At 34.1% G+C, this 17343-nt stretch overlaps 2 protein-coding genes across 2 annotated transcripts; both read left to right on the forward strand.

The window, feature by feature from the left end:
- The first annotated feature begins 1599 nt into the window (after positions 1-1599).
- On the forward strand, positions 1600-2403 carry LOC124540220. The gene has a single exon (XM_047117684.1). It carries the CDS (start codon positions 1600-1602, stop codon positions 2401-2403), a length of 804 nt encoding a protein of 267 aa, XP_046973640.1.
- Positions 2404-9521: 7118 nt separating this feature from the next.
- On the forward strand, positions 9522-16915 carry LOC124540078 (facilitated trehalose transporter Tret1-like). The gene is made up of 9 exons (XM_047117492.1): positions 9522-9665; positions 11245-11354; positions 12323-12442; positions 12932-13087; positions 13753-13920; positions 14487-14619; positions 14979-15208; positions 15820-16014; positions 16616-16915. The coding sequence occupies exons 1-9, from the start codon at positions 9596-9598 to the stop codon at positions 16880-16882; spliced, it is 1449 nt and encodes a 482-aa protein (XP_046973448.1). The 5' UTR covers positions 9522-9595; the 3' UTR covers positions 16883-16915.
- The last annotated feature ends 428 nt before the right edge of the window (positions 16916-17343 follow it).

The raw sequence follows: 17343 nt of genomic DNA on the forward strand, positions 1-17343 counted from the left end.
TACCAGGAAACTGTTCATAATTAACATGTTACCTATTTTGATAAGGATTATTATTATAGGATATTGCTGTATAAATTTATTAAATTTAATTTACCGTATATTATGTTAATGAAAAACCACATGATTTTTTTACATATTTACATTAATTAGATATATCCAGTCATATATCAGGACTTTGGATGCAGTAGTGTTAATCAAACGATTTTGTAATAACTTTGTTTTATATAGCGCCTTTCAGATTTTTATAGCAAATTCATTTTATGTCTAAAATTTAATTGTTATTTTTCAGGCGTTCTATAAAAATTGTAAGAGATTATTATTTAATGTTCACCTTCTTTTCCTCACAGTTGACAGTTGTGTAGTTTTTATACGAGATTAATAAAATATCAATAAAAATATATGGTTGCTTGCAATTATATTGTTTTGTGAGTACAATTGTTGTAATCTGTGACCTTTGTTCTTTGACATAAGATAGGACACTAAGGAATAACTAGTGAGGGGACAGAATTCTTCGATTACGGGATTAATTAACTTAAGAAACTATAGCAATCTGTATTATGCATTAAAATGCTTATATATGCATACATTTTTAAGGTTTTCTTTAAAGTTTATATAAAAAAAATCAAAATCAAAATATACTTTTTTCGAGTAGGCTTTTACAAGCACTTTTGAATCGTCATTTAACATTTTATATTGAGTGAAGCGACCACCGCTTCGGAATGTATATCCTACCGAGAAGAACCGGCAAAAAAGTATTATCAGTAATAACCCCTTTTCAACATTTAAAAATACAGTCATGGTGGTTAATTACAATTATATAGTATAGGAGTATTGCTCACGGATGACAAGGACATATGTAGGCGGTGGTATCACTACTACAATGAGCTCTTAAATGAAGAATTCCCACGAAAACCAGAGAAAGTTGAACCAAAAGTACAAGGACCTGCCAATGACATCACCTTAGCAGAAGTTAGAAAAGCTATTTCTAAGATGAAAAATCACAAAGCGAGTGGACCAGACAACATACCAGCCGAAGTTTGGAAAACACTTAAGGACGGGGAGGTATGGCTTTGTGAACTTTTTAACAACATCCTTAAAAGTGAAGTCATGCCTAACATATGGCGTACGAGCACACTCGTTCCCTTCTACAAAAATAAAGGGGATGTTCGACAATGTGGAAATTTCCGTGGGATAAAGCTGACCTCACACACCCTAAAAATCTGGGAAAGAATCCTGAGCGAACGCCTATCAAATATAATCACGGTAACCGATAATCAGTTTAGCTTCACACAAGGTAAGAGTACCACCGATGCAATTCATGCTATTAGATTAGTGATGGAGAAAGCCCGTGAAAATAAGGAGAACCTGGTAATGGTATTTATAGATCTTGAAAAGGCCTTCGATCGTGTACCAAGATCCATCATATAGCAAGCCTTAAGAGCACATGGTGTCCCTGAATGTTATGTCCGACTTATTAAGGACATGTATACAAATGTGCAAACGCGGGTAAGAAGCCCAGCGGGCCTTTCAGAGAGCTTTACCATAAAAGTAGGGGTTCACCAAGGCAGCGCATTAAGTCCGTTACTTTTCAACGTAGTAATGAATTATCTAACTGCTAATATACAAAAACCAACACCGTGGAATCTCTTATATGCTGACGACATAGCCCTGATATCTCATAACCCACAAGAACTTCAAGAACACCTCGAACAATGGAGAGAGTCATTGGAAGCAAATGGAATGCGCATCAGTAGAACTAAAGCCGAATGTATGATCTGTAACTTCGATCCAACAAATTCCATCGATACCACCATTAAGCTTGTCGGCGTAAACCTTCCACAAGCAAAAACTTTCAAGTACCTAGGCTCAGTTATCTCCGATAATGGGACAATTGAAGGAGATATCCTACACAGGACTACATCTGGATGGAACAAGTGGCGAACGCTAACCGGAGTCCTATGCGACACTAAAATGCCTATCAGGACGAAGGGAAAAATCTACAAAACGGCAGTAAGACCAACTTTACTCTATGGGTGCGAAGTATGGCCGACAACTAAGGCCCATGGACAAAAACTGCACACAACAGAGATGCGTATGCTGCGGTGGTCGGGAGGAGTTACTCTTAAAGACAAGGTGCGCAATGAATATGTAAGGGGAAGTTTCAAAGTTGCTCCCATATCCCAAAAAAATTCTGAGGCTAGATTGAGATGGTACGGCCACGTTATGAGAAGACCGGATGATCACGTGGTTAAGAAGTACCTTTCCATCGCTACAAAAAAGAGGGGTAGAGGAAGGCCTCAAACAACTTGGATGACAAATGTCCAAAGGGACATGAAGGTGTTGGGACTTCACGAACAAGACGCTCAAGAACGATGCATGATTGGGAAAGCCGACCCCACGTAACGGGATAAGGCGAGGCAGAAGAAGAAGAAGAAGAAGAAGTGACCCGCCCCAACTTCGCACGCGTACAATACTCATACTAAACACACTACAGAATTTGTTTTTTTACGACATCACATTGCAAACTTCTAAAATTATCAATTTTTCTTTACTATGTTGTACATGTATTATATACAAAAAATACCTTCCCCTTGAATCACACTATCTATTAAAAAAAACCGCATCAAAATCTGTTGCGTCATTTTTAAGATTTAAGCGTACAAAGGGACAGAAAAAGCGACTTTGTTTTATACTATGAAAAGTTTTCCGCTCTACTTCAACTTATTTACACAAAAATCTTAATAATATATTTATCTAAATCTTCCTTATGAATGCCACTGTCTATTAGTTTTTGGAGAATTTATACAGGATGCAACAGTTTGTTAGCATCACTAGCCAGATTCACACCCAGTGCGTGTCCGTTGGGTAACCATGTTTCATACCGGAGACGAAGAGTATCTTGCCCCGTTACTTCCTCAAAAGCGTACGTTGTTTTCATTATTAAGATCAGAAATTATTGCCTAAAGACGTGCAGTTTTTTTTTTATTTTTTTAAACTAAATTAAAAAAACGATTTTTTTTTAAACTAAAAAATATAGACCGAATATTGTAAGCGCTATGAAAAAGATAAAAGTAAAATTTTATCAATTTGTATATGTATATTCCCGCAAACAACAACAACAATAACTGCGTTAAGGCCTCCTCTCCCTTTGAGGAGAAGGTTTGGAACATATTCCACCACGCTGTTCCAATGCGGGATGGATATACATTTGGCAGAATTTCGATGAAATTAGGCACATGCAGGTTTCCATACGATGTTTTCTTTCATCGACAAGCACGAGATGGATTGTAAACACAAATTAAGCACATGAATATTCAGTGGTGCGGGGTTTGAATCCGCGATCATCGGTTAAGTTGCACGCGTTCTAACCACTGGCCCATGTCGGCTCTTATATGCGGAAATAATCCAAATTCTAAAATAAAGATATTCTTTATAACGAATTTTAAGCACTGAGCGGAACTCTGTCGCCCAGCTACATAATGAGCACATTTGATACAATTTACCCATATAATAAAATTGGAGTGCCTGTTTGTAAGTTACAAATTGGGTCGGTCTGTCCGTCCGTGTGTATGTCTGTTTGATTCGGCTAATCTTTGGAACGGCTGAACCGATTTTGAAAGGACTTCACTGGCAGATAGCCGATGTAATAAGTACTAACTTAGTCTGTAGCAATATTTTTTCTTGATCATTTCAAACACGCACGGCTACAATACAATGAAAAACGCGTACAATGTTGCGGGCACAGCTCGTACACAATAAATTTACGCCATCCGTTTTCGAATAAACATGCCTTAATTATGATTGTGAGCTATCAACTAAATTGTTGTCTGTTAATTCTCAAAATATGACGTTTATTGTATCACTAGTTGTTGTCCGTGGTTACGATTGCGTTTTATAGCGACCTGCCTCGACTTTGCACCTTTGCAATACTGATACTAAATATACTACAACATCAACATCATCAACAGCCTGTAAATTCCCATTGCTGGGCTAAAGGCCTCCTCTCCCTTTGAGGAGAAGGTTTGGAACATATTCCACCACGCTGTTCCAATGCGGGTTGGTGGAATACATATGTGGCAGGGTTTCTATGAAATTTGTCACATGCAGGTTTCCTCACCATGTTTTCCTTCACCGATGAGCACGAGATGAATTATAAAGACCAATTAAGCACATGAATCAGCGGTGCTTGCCTGGGTTTGAACCCGCAATCATCGGTTAAGATACACGCGTTCTAACCACTGGACCATCTCGACGATTGTTGTTGTTTCCATTGCTATATTGTCCATTTATTATAAAAAGCCGTTGCATAATTTATTGGTCCAACAGGAGTAAGCGATGCGTTTTGTTTTCTAGTATGTAATGATATTGAAAAATGTGTATGCTTGTTGTCTCTACGTGGTCATCGGGCGGGGAGGCTAGTTATACAGTGAAACTTGGTTAAGTGGGACCTAGATAAGTTTAGTAAATTCAAATCGTTTGTAAAAAATACATTGATAGAAAAAGCATATTATTCGATACAAGATTTTATAGATGATAAAAAAGCGTGGAGTTAATACCTGTTGACTTCCAAGCAGGATATATTAATTTAAATAATTGTATTCAATTAACATGACTTTGTATTTTTTAAATGTTAAAAAAGAATAACTACTGAGTTTCTTGCCGGTTCTTCTCGGTAGAATCTACTTTCCGAACAGGTGGTAGCTTCACTTAATTGTAAAATGACGATTCAAAAGTGCTTGTAAAGCCTACTTGAATAAAGTTTATTTTGATTTAATATAATATACAATATAACATAACTGGAACTCATGCTGCGGTCCCATCACTGGCACTGAATCAACTCTGTTAGTGGGACGAAACAAACCTCTATAACTGGGATTTGTTATTTTGTTTTATCATTACAATAACCTCTGAAAATGAGACAGCAAGTGATTTTTTATGCATAAACTTCTGTGACTGAGATAACATTGTTTTGTATTTTTACTAACTTATTCTTTTTCTACCCGCAAATTCCGAACTTAACTATGTATGTAATTTGAAGTATCAATGACTCCAAGTTTTAGTTTTGCTTTACTACCATAAAGGTGTTTATTTGAAAAATGTCAAAGCGCACCTCTATATCTGAGACAGGTATTTATTTATACCTGGGTATCTAAGACACTGGATTAGTGGAATACCTCTATAAGTGAAACAACATTGCAGGTCCCATGAAGTTTAACTTAACCAGGTTTCATTGTATTACTCAAATCTGGATGTTAGGAATTCACTTAAGACCTCAAAATACGTGCGTCCAAAAGGTGACTCCTGTAAGGCTGGACCTAGACTGATGACATCATCGTCGACGGTAGGGAGACATGACGTCATTATCATCATATATACGATTACAATGCGTATGCCTAGGCGTCTAGGCGTATGTCTAGGCGTATACCTAGGTGTCGAGAAGCCGGAAGAAGAAAAAACAATAAGGACATTGCATGGCAATAAGAAATAACAAGAGTAAAAACATTCTTAGAAATGTCATCGACTGATGTATCTGTGTCAAAATTATCAAGGCACTTATGGCACTTATCTGAAGTTCTCATCTCGTTTTAGGAAAAGGCGTTCTGATAACGAACTTGCCTTTGATTGGCCGGATATGAAGCAAAATATTTTTTTAATTTATCAAAACATATTTGTTCTGTATCTCTATTTCCATATGTTTTATAAATAAACATTTCTTTATTTTGTAACATCTTGAAGATAATAAGTTGGAGATGAGTAGTAGGTATTCTTTTAATATTTATACTGTTAAACGCACATTAGATGCTATACACATTGAAAATTTATTAAGAAATAGATACAACCTACACAACAAGAAACTTTTCCAATTATTCTTTTCTTAAAAACCTAATTCGAGAAAATATTAAGATTATTAAAAAAAGCAATTATAGCATTAAGATAAGACTAGATTTTTCTATTAGTCTAGTTTGACAAAAGACCCGCTGAGTTTTTTCGTCGGTTTTTCTGAGGTGAGGGTGTTTCCTTTTCCGAACAGCTGTAGTGTTTAATTTGATCATCCATATGTAAGTATAATTCTTCTATATTGATGGTATTTGAGTTTGAGTTTGAGTTTAAACTAATCGGATCCCTAGTGATGCGAGTGAGTATTTTCATCAGGGATGGAAATGACTTTAACAACCTTATAAGTATTACTGGTGGGTAAGTTTGAGTAAGTAACTCATTTGCATTGATATCACAAAGAAGTACTAATGCTAGGAGTAGTGCGACTGCTTATATATGTGCATACATATATGTGCTGAGTTTCTTTCGCCGGTTCTTCTCAGGTCAGGGTTTTTTTCCGAACCGGTGGTGTGTTTAATTTGACCATCAATAAGTAAGTGTAATGTTCTATATTTAATAAAGGAATTTCATTTTGAGTTTTTACTAGTTGCTGTGTTAGTACCCTACTAGTATTATAAGGATTGTATGATTAGTTATAGTGTCCAGGCCATTATTAAAGGTAATGTCCATGCTAATGTCCCCTCCCGATGACGACGTCCTAAGCCGAGACCCGGCTTCACGCCTGTGAGGTCTCTTGTAGTAGGCCTTTGTGCAAACCCGCCTGGGTAGGTACCACCCACTCATTAGATATTCTACCGCCAAACAACAGTACTTGGTATTGTTGTGCTCCGGTTTCAAGGGTGTGTGAGCCAGTATAACTACAGGCACAAGACACACAACATCTTAGTTCCCAAGGTTAGTGGCGCATTGGTGATGTAAGGAATGTTTAATATTTATTATAGCGCCATTGTTAATGGGCGGTGGCGACCATTTACCACCAGGTGGCCCATATGCTCGTCCGCAAACCTATCACATAAATAAAGAGTCTGTAACATACACATGTGCTATCAATTGTGACATGTTTACATTTTTTCTGATGCTTTAACTAAATAAAAAAAATTACTAAGGGGGCTCGAACATACATATGACATCTTTTTTATAAAAAATCGTACTCAGTAAAGTAAAGTAAGTTCTTTAATTTTTATTAATATTTATTCTGAGTTACTTTCAGTTTTAATGTTTCTTATATACCTAATTTATTGAGATTTTTAGATATCGTATTGGTTTTTGAATTAAAAGTTTTTGAACAAATGATTTGTATATATATAATGGTCACTCATATGAGATCTCAGACATTGTTTTAAGTGTAACATAGTTTTAATATAAGTGATGTTGATGTACCTTTAAATAAAAAACATAAAATTACCTTGAAACTTCGCCAATTCAGGGACTATAAGTGATCATTTTAAAGAAAATCACACGGTTAAGAGTTATTTCCTGTAACTATAACATTAAATCATTACATACACTTAATCTTGACTAGAGATTTGTGTCAGCTTCGTATTGAAACGATTTGTATGTAACAACTGTACGAGTAGATTACTTATAAAGACGAAAAAAATATTTCGCTTAAAAAAAGAAAACCTAATGACTTTGTTGTCAACGAGCTCCGTGGAGTGTGTATACCGGTTTTCATGATTACGCGGTCCCAGGTTCGATTCCCGGAGTCGATGTAGAAAAAGTTCATTATTTTTATATATCTTGGTTCTGGGTATTTGTGGTACTGTCGTTACTTCTGTTTTTCCATAACACAAGTGCTTTAGCTACTTACATTGGGATCAGAGCAATGTATGTGATGGTGTCCAATATTTATTATTTATTTTTGTCAGTTCTTTAAATGAAATAGATTTTAAACCAATAATAGGTTTGCATTCGATTTAATTTCGTATACATAATGATTTAAAAGCGCTTTAATTTTTATTAATTTACGATGATAACTTACGTCATGCTTGAGGTATTTGTATTACTTCAAGTTTAAAATTAGTAAGATTGTAATATCGTTTTGGTGATAGTGTTTTATTTAACTACTGATTAAAGTATATAGACATTGACATTTCATGACATTAAGATGAATATTAAATGCATAAATATATACAAATATGAATTTAAAATAGTTAACGTATAAATTTTGACCGTGTGGAATGCTGGCAAGAATGCTAGCAGAATTTCCTCGTTGAATGGCAATAACGATTCTCTGAGCGTCAATTTATATAAAAAAAAAGCCACTTGGTCTTAGCGCTTTGTGCAAGCCCGTCTGGGTAGGTACCACCCACTCATCAGATATTCTACCGTACCGTACCGGTAGAATAGCTGGTGACTGAATGGTACCTTGTTTCAGAAATAATAAATATTATATAGTATGTTAATTTAAAAAAAAAAACAACAGCCTGTTAATTTCCCACTGCTAGACTAAGGCTCTTTTTATTTTTATTTTTTATGGTAAAAGTTGGAGGACGAGCATATGGGCCACCTGATGGTAAGTAATCTCCATCGCCCATAGACAATGACGCTGAAAGAAATATAAACTTTTCCTTACATCGTCAATGTGCCACCAATCTTGGGAACTAAAATGATATGTCCCTTGTCCTTGTAGTTTCACTGGCTCACACACTCTTCAAACCGGAACACAACAATACTGAGTACTGTTATTTGGCGGTAGAATAACTGATGAGTGGGTGGTAAATACCCAAACGGGCTTGTACAAAACCTTACCACCAAGAAAACGTAAATACAAATACAAGATATTGTCACTATTTACTTACTGGGGAAGGAGTCCAGTACGAGACCAATAACTTTACGTTCCTAACTATTAGAATGAAGACACATTCGGAGAAGACGGAAACTTAACAGCTTTTATAAATCTATATTTGATAGGCTATATATTCCGATGAGTACAAATCGTTTAAAGATCAAGAAATCATCATTATCATCATCAACAGCCCATGTTCGTCCATTGCTGGACATCTGCCTCTCCAATCGCACGCCACTGTGATCGTTCTTGGGCTACTCGCATCCAGCTTCTGTCAGCCTTTTAAAAAAATACTGTTTTAAAAAGTCATGAGACTTTAACTCAACAACATGTAACTTTTATCGCGACGCTAATGCGTCTTTAGTTACCGACTAATTAATTTTATAGCACAGAAATCACCTTATACGAGCAGCTACCAAAGATTTCTATCAAAATAATAGGTAATTTCAAAGCTTGAAGTAATATGGGAGAAAATATCCACATATCCAAATAACAAGAATTTCATGAAAATTTATTTAAAGAAAACGCGTAATGCGTTTTACATCGAGCAAAAAAGGGCAAATCTGCGACATGATTTCCTCACGAAATTTTTCTTCACCACCGAGCACTTGAATTATGGACATAAATTAATCAATGTAAATTAATATGTGGTTATCTTGATTCTAACTCAACATCATGAATCATCGTTTAAGATTCACTGTCACATTCACGCCTGATCCATAAGAGACACCAAAATTTTTTCACTAGTAAAGTTGACTATAAATATTCATTCCTTCTGCTTTTTCAGTCAGATGAACTTTGTCTTTATCAAGATTAATTCCAAAAGAACGGACATACGTAAAATTTTTCTCTATAGTGATGTTATGTGTACGATTAAAAAGTTTACGATTTCATGCTTTACAGTTTTAAATAGTTTAGTAAGCAACGATCGTTCGAAGACATCGGTTATTGTGATTTCTTTTTCTAGGTATGAAGGGAATATTCTACAATGTATTCCAGGAAGGCAGTCAAGTTAATCAGATTATATGCGCTTTCTTAAGTAAGTATTCGATTTTTTTTATTAAAATATGTCAATGATAAAAGAATTTAAAACAACTATACTTTGAATTAGAAGTATATGTTTTCAACCGACTTCAAAAAGGAGGAGATTATCAATTCGTCTATTTTTTTTTCTTTTTTTTATGGTTGTTACCTCATTTCTTTTCACTGGGTGAACCGATTTTGAAATGTTTTTTTTTTGTTTGAAAGCTAGTGCTTCCCGTATAACAATAATTATAACTACATTTTATAATCGTAAATCGACTTTTAAGTAGTCTAATATTTATCATTTCATTTTACTTAGGAGAAATATTTTGAATTCTTAATTATTTTTTTTACTTTTTAATGCATATTAATTTGTTTTGAAATAGTGTTTTATTTGAAGTCGGTTTTTCTATTTGTTAAAATTTTTGTTTACGTATATATATATAAAAAAAAAGCTCTATATTTTCCATTGTCAGGTTAAAATTTTAAAGTTAACTTTTTATATAGTTCATACATTTTTATATAATTTGAGTTCAATTTTCAATTAACTCCATTTATTTTAAAATTTAAAATGATACGATTTTATTTTATTTTTCATTTGCATATTTATCTTGAAAGGTTATATAATTGTACGAATTAAGTGTAATTCTGTTATAATACTGAAAATGCGATTAGAAAATATTTGTATTTTCAGTATATTTAGCTATATTTTTACATGTTAAGTAATAGAATATTTGATAAGGTATATAATTTTATTCACTCAAATTATATCTAATACTTTGTTTTTGATATTTGCTGTTAGCTACCTAACACAAACTGTATGAACAGGTGGTCCTTTCATGGTCATGAGGTCATATAAATGATATTATTTATTTTATTAAATTGACATGTACCTATACGTTACTAAATTTACAATTAGTTATTAGGACAATTCATGAATCGCGCGAAGTGATTGAAAATGCCGCCGTGTTTGTAAAGTGTTCTGTGCGCATGTGCAACATAAGATGTAAGCAGCGTGTGCGCAATGAGGCACCCGCGCAGCGTTCTATACTTTTTTTAATATGACTATTAAAAATTGATTCTAATAAAGAAATAATTTAAAAAAATCAATTATTCTTTTAAAATTTTGTGGAACATTCGTTAAAATTATTACAATAGGAAAAAAAATTGTTTTTTTTTTTTTAAATCTTGGACTAGATTGGTACAATTTCAAGTGTAATTGTTCAAAAAATAATTAGTTACTTTTACGAGTTTATTTGGGGTTTGTGTAAGCCACGCGGGGTAGTTACCAACTCATCAGATGTTATACCACCTAGCAACAAATCCTATTGTTTTATATCGGTTTACAGTTAGCCAGTGTAACTTCAGGCACAAGGGATATAACAATTCAGTTCCCAAGGTGGGTTCCCTTCTTAGAGTGCCAAAGTCTTTCGGTGGTGATGACCACCTACCATCACTTAGCCCCTTTGTCCATCCGCCTACCTATACCATAAAAAAAATTGTAAAATCCTATGGATATAAACGAAAGTAATTGTAACGATTTCTTTGTGTTATATGTGATACGTTTTGTCTTTATTCATAAAAGTTTCTTGCAGTTTGCATACCGATATACGGGTACGGAAACTGCATAGGATGGATGTCCCCGATGACGCTTCTCTTACAGTCAGAGAAGTCTCCAAAAGGCGTGCCCCTCACCGATAACGAAGTGAGTAGCTATTTATTGCATTAGATATATATAAAGCGACTATATTACATATATCTGTTACGCAGCATGTCGTGTCTCTTGCATGAATTGTTTTGAAGAAGGAAACCTACATGTTACTTGATGTGAATCTAAAGCTTGTGGCTGGTGTGTCGGTAGCATAATCCAAACCTGCTCTTCAAATGGACAAAATGCCTTAGACTAGAACATAGCAACATCAGCTCAAACGCAGCGTTTTATAGTCGGAATCAATGATATTCTAATAAAAAGATATGTTATATCCATACTAAACAACAGAACAAAGTGTGCCGCGCCGGGGGCCGTTTATTTTAGTTTCTTTTTAGATTTCGTTAAAAGTAAAAAGGATAGCTTGATAAAAACAATAAGTAAAAGGGATAACTAGATGTTTTAATTACGCAAAACGTGTTACTATGTAATTATGATGTATTATAACGTATTACTACGTAAAACAATTAAAGGCAAACGTCCCAATTAGGACGTTTTCTGGTCTTCACTTTTTGCGCGTTAATAACATATCTGTTTACTATAACATCATTGGTCGGAATCTTTTCATTATTAACTTAGCAAAATGTTTATAGCTATCACGACACGACGTCGTTGCTCATGGGAAGAGATCTTGGGACGAAAAGTTGGCAAAATAATGGTAAAATCGTTTTACTATCGCCTCAATCGTAATACATTAACGAATTGAAAATATAACATTTTGAGGCTTAGATAATAAATTAAGTATTCCCCAATGCAGTTGTTTCCTTTAAAAAACCTGTCAATACGCATGGATCTCTCTCTCTCTAATCTCATCCCATGAGATCGAAGCAAAAGAATTATTTAACTTTTAATTAAAAATAATTAAACTGAAATACAGTTATAGGAATATAATAATTCAAATATGGTTGTAATTAGATGACATGTAAAGGTACAATTATAGATATTACGGCTAATGGCATTTGCAGATTTCCTGGATGGCCTCTTTGCCATATCTGATCTGCGTTCCAGGAACATACCTCGTAGCATGGTTAGGGGATAGATATGGGAGAAAAAACGCCCTTCTATTTATGTCGGCAATTAATGCGGTAAGTGAAGCTATTGTTTTATATTTTTTTTTTGTTCTAAACATTTCCACTGTATGAAAAAAATAGAAAGTATAGGTTCACGGATTACGCTTCTGTATCTAAATTACAAAATAATGATCAATACTACGAATACTCCGCTGATATAGTAATTAAGATTCACCCTTCAAGCTGCATCGGAAGAAATCAGTCACGAGATAATATACCAAATGAAATTATTGAGTAAGATAGAGGCTTGAAATGTAAATAATACTCTAATTTAAATTACTTGTAACGCGCTCAAAAGGAACTATAAAATAGTAAATATTTATGAGAGGTTAGCTCCCTAAAATCTTAACATCCAATTTCATTAATGGTTATAGTACTTGTAGAAGTTTATCTTATAATCGAGATTAGTTGGGATACTTTTTATTCTAATGTCGGTGGAACCTCGGTCCCAAATCTAGAAATTTATTTTTTACCCTCAGTTAAGTCTCTTTTTCCTTATTCTAGATAATCTGGACGCTCAAGTTGTGTTCAATGAACATATGGGTGTTTATTGTTGCGAGGATCTTGGTGGGTATTGTTATGGCTGGAAGCTGCGTCACTTGTCCCACCTACATAAAAGAGATCAGCGATGATAACATCAGAGGTGCCTTAGGTTGTTGGGTAAGGAAATGCGAGATTAGTAAAATAATCAAAGATATACTTAAAACATGTTCTGTATAACATAGTTGTCCTAGTTGGTAACACAAAAGGATATAAGTTGATGTTGTAGACTAGAATACTGGTCCATAGATCTTGGAAAGAGTACAACTTATCAGCCTGAATTACCTTTTTGCAATTAGTAGTTCTGTTATCTTTAAAATCAAATGATACCAAAGTATATTTCCTAGCAGAGAATGTTCCTATCAGTAGACATGAATTAAATAAAAAATACTAGATTATTACATTTACATTCAGTTAAAAGAACTATAAAATTAATTATGTCTCAACAGACTGTGATAAGTTATTCTTTGCTTGGTAGTAGCATCTTAGATATCTCTTACATAGATCTTCATACATCCTGTCAATTTGCTCATCTGCTTTACGTTTGCTTGCGTAACGAGATTCTAGTGCGGTGAAAGTTATGAAATTAAGATTATTGGATTTTATCTGTTGAATTGAGAAGCAGTTGGGTCTGTGCCTAATCTATTTTCTGCTATGTCGCATTTTGACTTGTGAGGATGTTAAACAGACATGTTGATATAAGGTTATAGTCCACATTGGGAATGATATTGCCCAAATACAGCTTGCCTTTATGCATGGTTAATATATTATTTATAATATTTCAGGGTGCACTATTTTTCACAACAGGCAGTCTCTCTGCATATATTATTGGAGATCTCTTAAGTTACGAAGTCATCTTGATTGTATTCCTTGCAGTGCCTTTGTTACATTTCGTGATTTTTCTAATAATGCCGGAGTCACCTTCATATCTTATCAAAAAAGATAAAGACCAGGTAATATTAAATTGATTTTTATTAATCTTAAAAGATCTGTGTTAATTTCTACATGATTAATTCCTGAAACTAATCAAAGAGCTCAAATGTAAAGCTCACTAGTAACCATTAAAGACTTCCGTCATTTATATACGAGTATAACTGTTGCAATCTAGAAATCTAAATTATATAAAATTAATACGTGCAATTGGTAATTACATTATTTTTGAATCACGTCAGTAATAACAGAGAAAATAATAACTAAATAAAATTATTGTATTACGGGTATTCCTCTTTGAATAAATATTCGTACGAAGATTTGGTAGCAAATTTTAACAAAAAATCCTTTAAGCCAATTTTTGTATATCTAGCGAAAAGGTGTTAAGTTATAATTCTTTGATTTAAATTAAGTATAACTAATATGTCTATAGTATGTTACTTAATTGGAGAATTCTAATTTCTAAAGCTATCCCTCGGTTGAATGTATCGAACCAGTGATATTTGAACATTTAATGTAATCCCGTAAAATTTGCTTAAAATAATGTATTTGAATAAAGTGTAATATATTCTGAAATGTTTAAATTTAGGAAGCGATAAAAGCGCTGGTTTGGCTCCGCTGTAGAAAGTCTACTGACGCCTTGATACAGGAGGAAATAAATACAATAAAAAAAGAACAGAAAAATGATGAAGGAAAAGGAAAAATTCTTCTGAAAAATATTTGTAAGTATTTAATTTTGAATCTTCTTAGTTTGGTGTATAATTACCCAAGTTGGCCGAGTGAGACATGATTTTAAATATCATTAGTCTATTAGTAAGAGCCAAGATAGCCCAGTGGTTAGAACGCGTGCATCTTAACCGATGATTGCGGGTTCAAACTCTAGTTAATTTGTATTTATAATTAATCTCGTACTGGGCGGTGAAGGAAAAGATCGCGAGGACATCTGCTTGTCTAATTTCGTAGAAATTCTACCACATGTGTATTCCACCAACCCGCATTGGAACTAGTAACCAGCTTATGTTCAAGCTATATCTATGGGCAGTTAATGGCAATTAACATTTATTTAATAATTCTTTTTCAGTAACTGACAAAATACTATTCAGGGCCTTCCAAATATCTTTAGTAGCGGCTTTGGCCAGAGAGTTATGTGGTGCTGTGCCTGTCTTAAATTTTGCTGGGGACATCTTCTCTTTAGCCTCAGATGTAACAGGGCTCGTTCTCAGTCCAAACCAGCAGGCCATGGTTTTGGGTGTGGTACAATTATGTGGTGCGACCATGGCTTCTGGTATCGTTGAGAGGTGCGGTAGACGAGTACGTGCTTTTATTATATCAAATCTTGATTAAAATAAATCTTATGAATTCTGATAAAAGTGTTGTGAATTTCAAATATATATATTCGTAGTCAATTCGTAGTCAATTTTACTCAAGTAAGCTTCATAATGACGTATTTTTGAATAGTCAATATTTATACTTCCACCGTTTTGGAAAGCAGCCTTAAGTGAGATGCAATGGCAAGAAACTCACTAACTCGCATTGTTGATCTTTTCAAATAAACAGTCTTACAATCCACTTTTTTCCAATAATGCGTGTCCTAAATCTGTTTTTTTTCCTAAACGTACTTTGAATTATTATTATTTAAATTAATGAATAAAGTTTATTTTTGAAAAATAAGCTTTATTCATTAATTTAGTCTTCATAAACTCTTCAAATTATAATTATGAATTATATTTGAAAATTTCATTGATTATATACTTGTGCATTATTATATTGTAGTATCTAGTTCTTAAAGTCATATACAGAGGTTAGTCCACGTCAGTCGAATAAAAGTTGAAATAAACTTGTAAGCAAGTTAACTTCAGACTCAAGTTAGTCTCGTCATTTTTCTTTTTTTTATCAGATACAAGATTACGCGTGTGTTTCAGCCTCTTCTCTTCATAACATGCATCGTATCTGGAGTCAGTATGTGTGTCCTTGCGACCTGGTTCCTCCTCAATGAGACCAACATCCCAGTACCAGCGTGGATTCCCGTGTTGACACTGTGTGTTTGCATCTTCTGTGACGCGGCTGGACTGATGCCCATCTCTGTGGTCATTGCTGGGGAGACTTTCTCTTTTAAGGTACAGAAATAAAAGTAATTTAAGGATGAGTAACATCTGTAGAGTTTATTGGTCTGTAGGGTCTATTGGTCTTACGCAAAATGACAATTTCTGTGCGATGTACCCATCGCCTGTGGACATAGCTCTTGTAAAAAGATAACCCATTTATTTTAATATACCACAACCTTTTAAACCACACAATAGTCCCAAATATTATTGTTTGGCAGTATTATTATTAATAAGTGGATTGAAGCTACTTCGATCGGCTTACAGACACACCACATTTTGTTAGGACAAAGTAAATATGAACCTCAACCTCTTTCTAACATAATCACAATTAAATTTGTAGTAATTTAATTTTTATAATCATACTTATACAATATCAGCAGCCCCGGCCGACTTCGCTCGCGTTTAGCTGAGTCGGGCAAAAAAGTAGTCCAAGTCCCTTTCTTGGAGTTTAAGTTTGCTTCATACCAAATTTCATCATATTTGGTTTAGCGGATCGTTCGTGATAGAGCGACAGTCAGACAGACAGAGTTACTTTCACATTTATAATTTTAAAGTATAGATGAATTATATTACAAAAACATAAATCTCCAATTTCATAATGTTATGATTTCAGTATCGTGGAACAGTGCTGGCGACTACGATGGCAATAGCATCAGTGGCTGACTTCTTCCAACTCTTATTCTTCAAACCTTTATCAAAATCCGTAGGAATATATGCAGCGTTTTACTTCTTCGGAGCGATGTGCTTGATCACCGCGTTGTACGTCATCTTTGTTGTACCAGAAACGAGGAATAGGCAGCTAGAAGAGATTTACTATGATTTAAGAACTAAAAAGGAGAAAAGAGAGTTGGTGAAGCAGACGAATGGAGCAACGTGCTAAGTGATTTGTTTGCTTAAAGACTTAATTAAAACGTGTAACAACTTTCACTTCATTACATTTAATTTAAATGTATAATCAAAACCAATGAGTTTTTTTATGCCTCACTGGGAATATCTTTGAAACTAAAGATGCAGTACGTTAACAAGATTACTATTGTTGTGTTGTGTGCATTTTAAAGATTTGACGTGACAGACGTGAACTTTGTTTTTGTGCTGTATATCATACGTAAATGTCGAAGCTTGTATCAGTAAATAGAAAATTCATCTGCTATCCATCAGGTTAAAAGCTGTTGAAGTCGTGAGAAAATAGTCTCTTTTATAACTTTTAAGGTTATATAAACATATCTAATATATTATAGTTATAAATGAAATATGTTCATAATTCAATGTTGTAACTACATGCACATTAAAAAAACGTCAAATTTACTGAAAAGTAAATATTTGCTATTGAGGAGAACATAG

The sequence above is a fragment of the Vanessa cardui genome, chromosome 24 (assembly GCF_905220365.1).
Source record: "Vanessa cardui chromosome 24, ilVanCard2.1, whole genome shotgun sequence".
Classification (NCBI taxonomy): Eukaryota; Metazoa; Arthropoda; class Insecta; order Lepidoptera; family Nymphalidae; genus Vanessa; species Vanessa cardui.

Excerpts from the sequence above, each read along its gene's own strand:
- LOC124540220 (XM_047117684.1), top strand. The coding sequence starts at position 1,600 with ATGAATTATCTAACTGCTAATATACAAAAACCAACACCGTGGAATCTC.
- LOC124540078 (XM_047117492.1), top strand. The coding sequence starts at position 9,596 with ATGAAGGGAATATTCTACAATGTATTCCAGGAAGGCAGTCAAGTTAAT. Across the intron at positions 11,355-12,322 it reads TGCCCCTCACCGATAACGAA|ATTTCCTGGATGGCCTCTTT; the intron begins GTGAGTAGCTAT and ends TGGCATTTGCAG. Across the intron at positions 16,015-16,615 it reads GGGAGACTTTCTCTTTTAAG|TATCGTGGAACAGTGCTGGC; the intron begins GTACAGAAATAA and ends TTATGATTTCAG.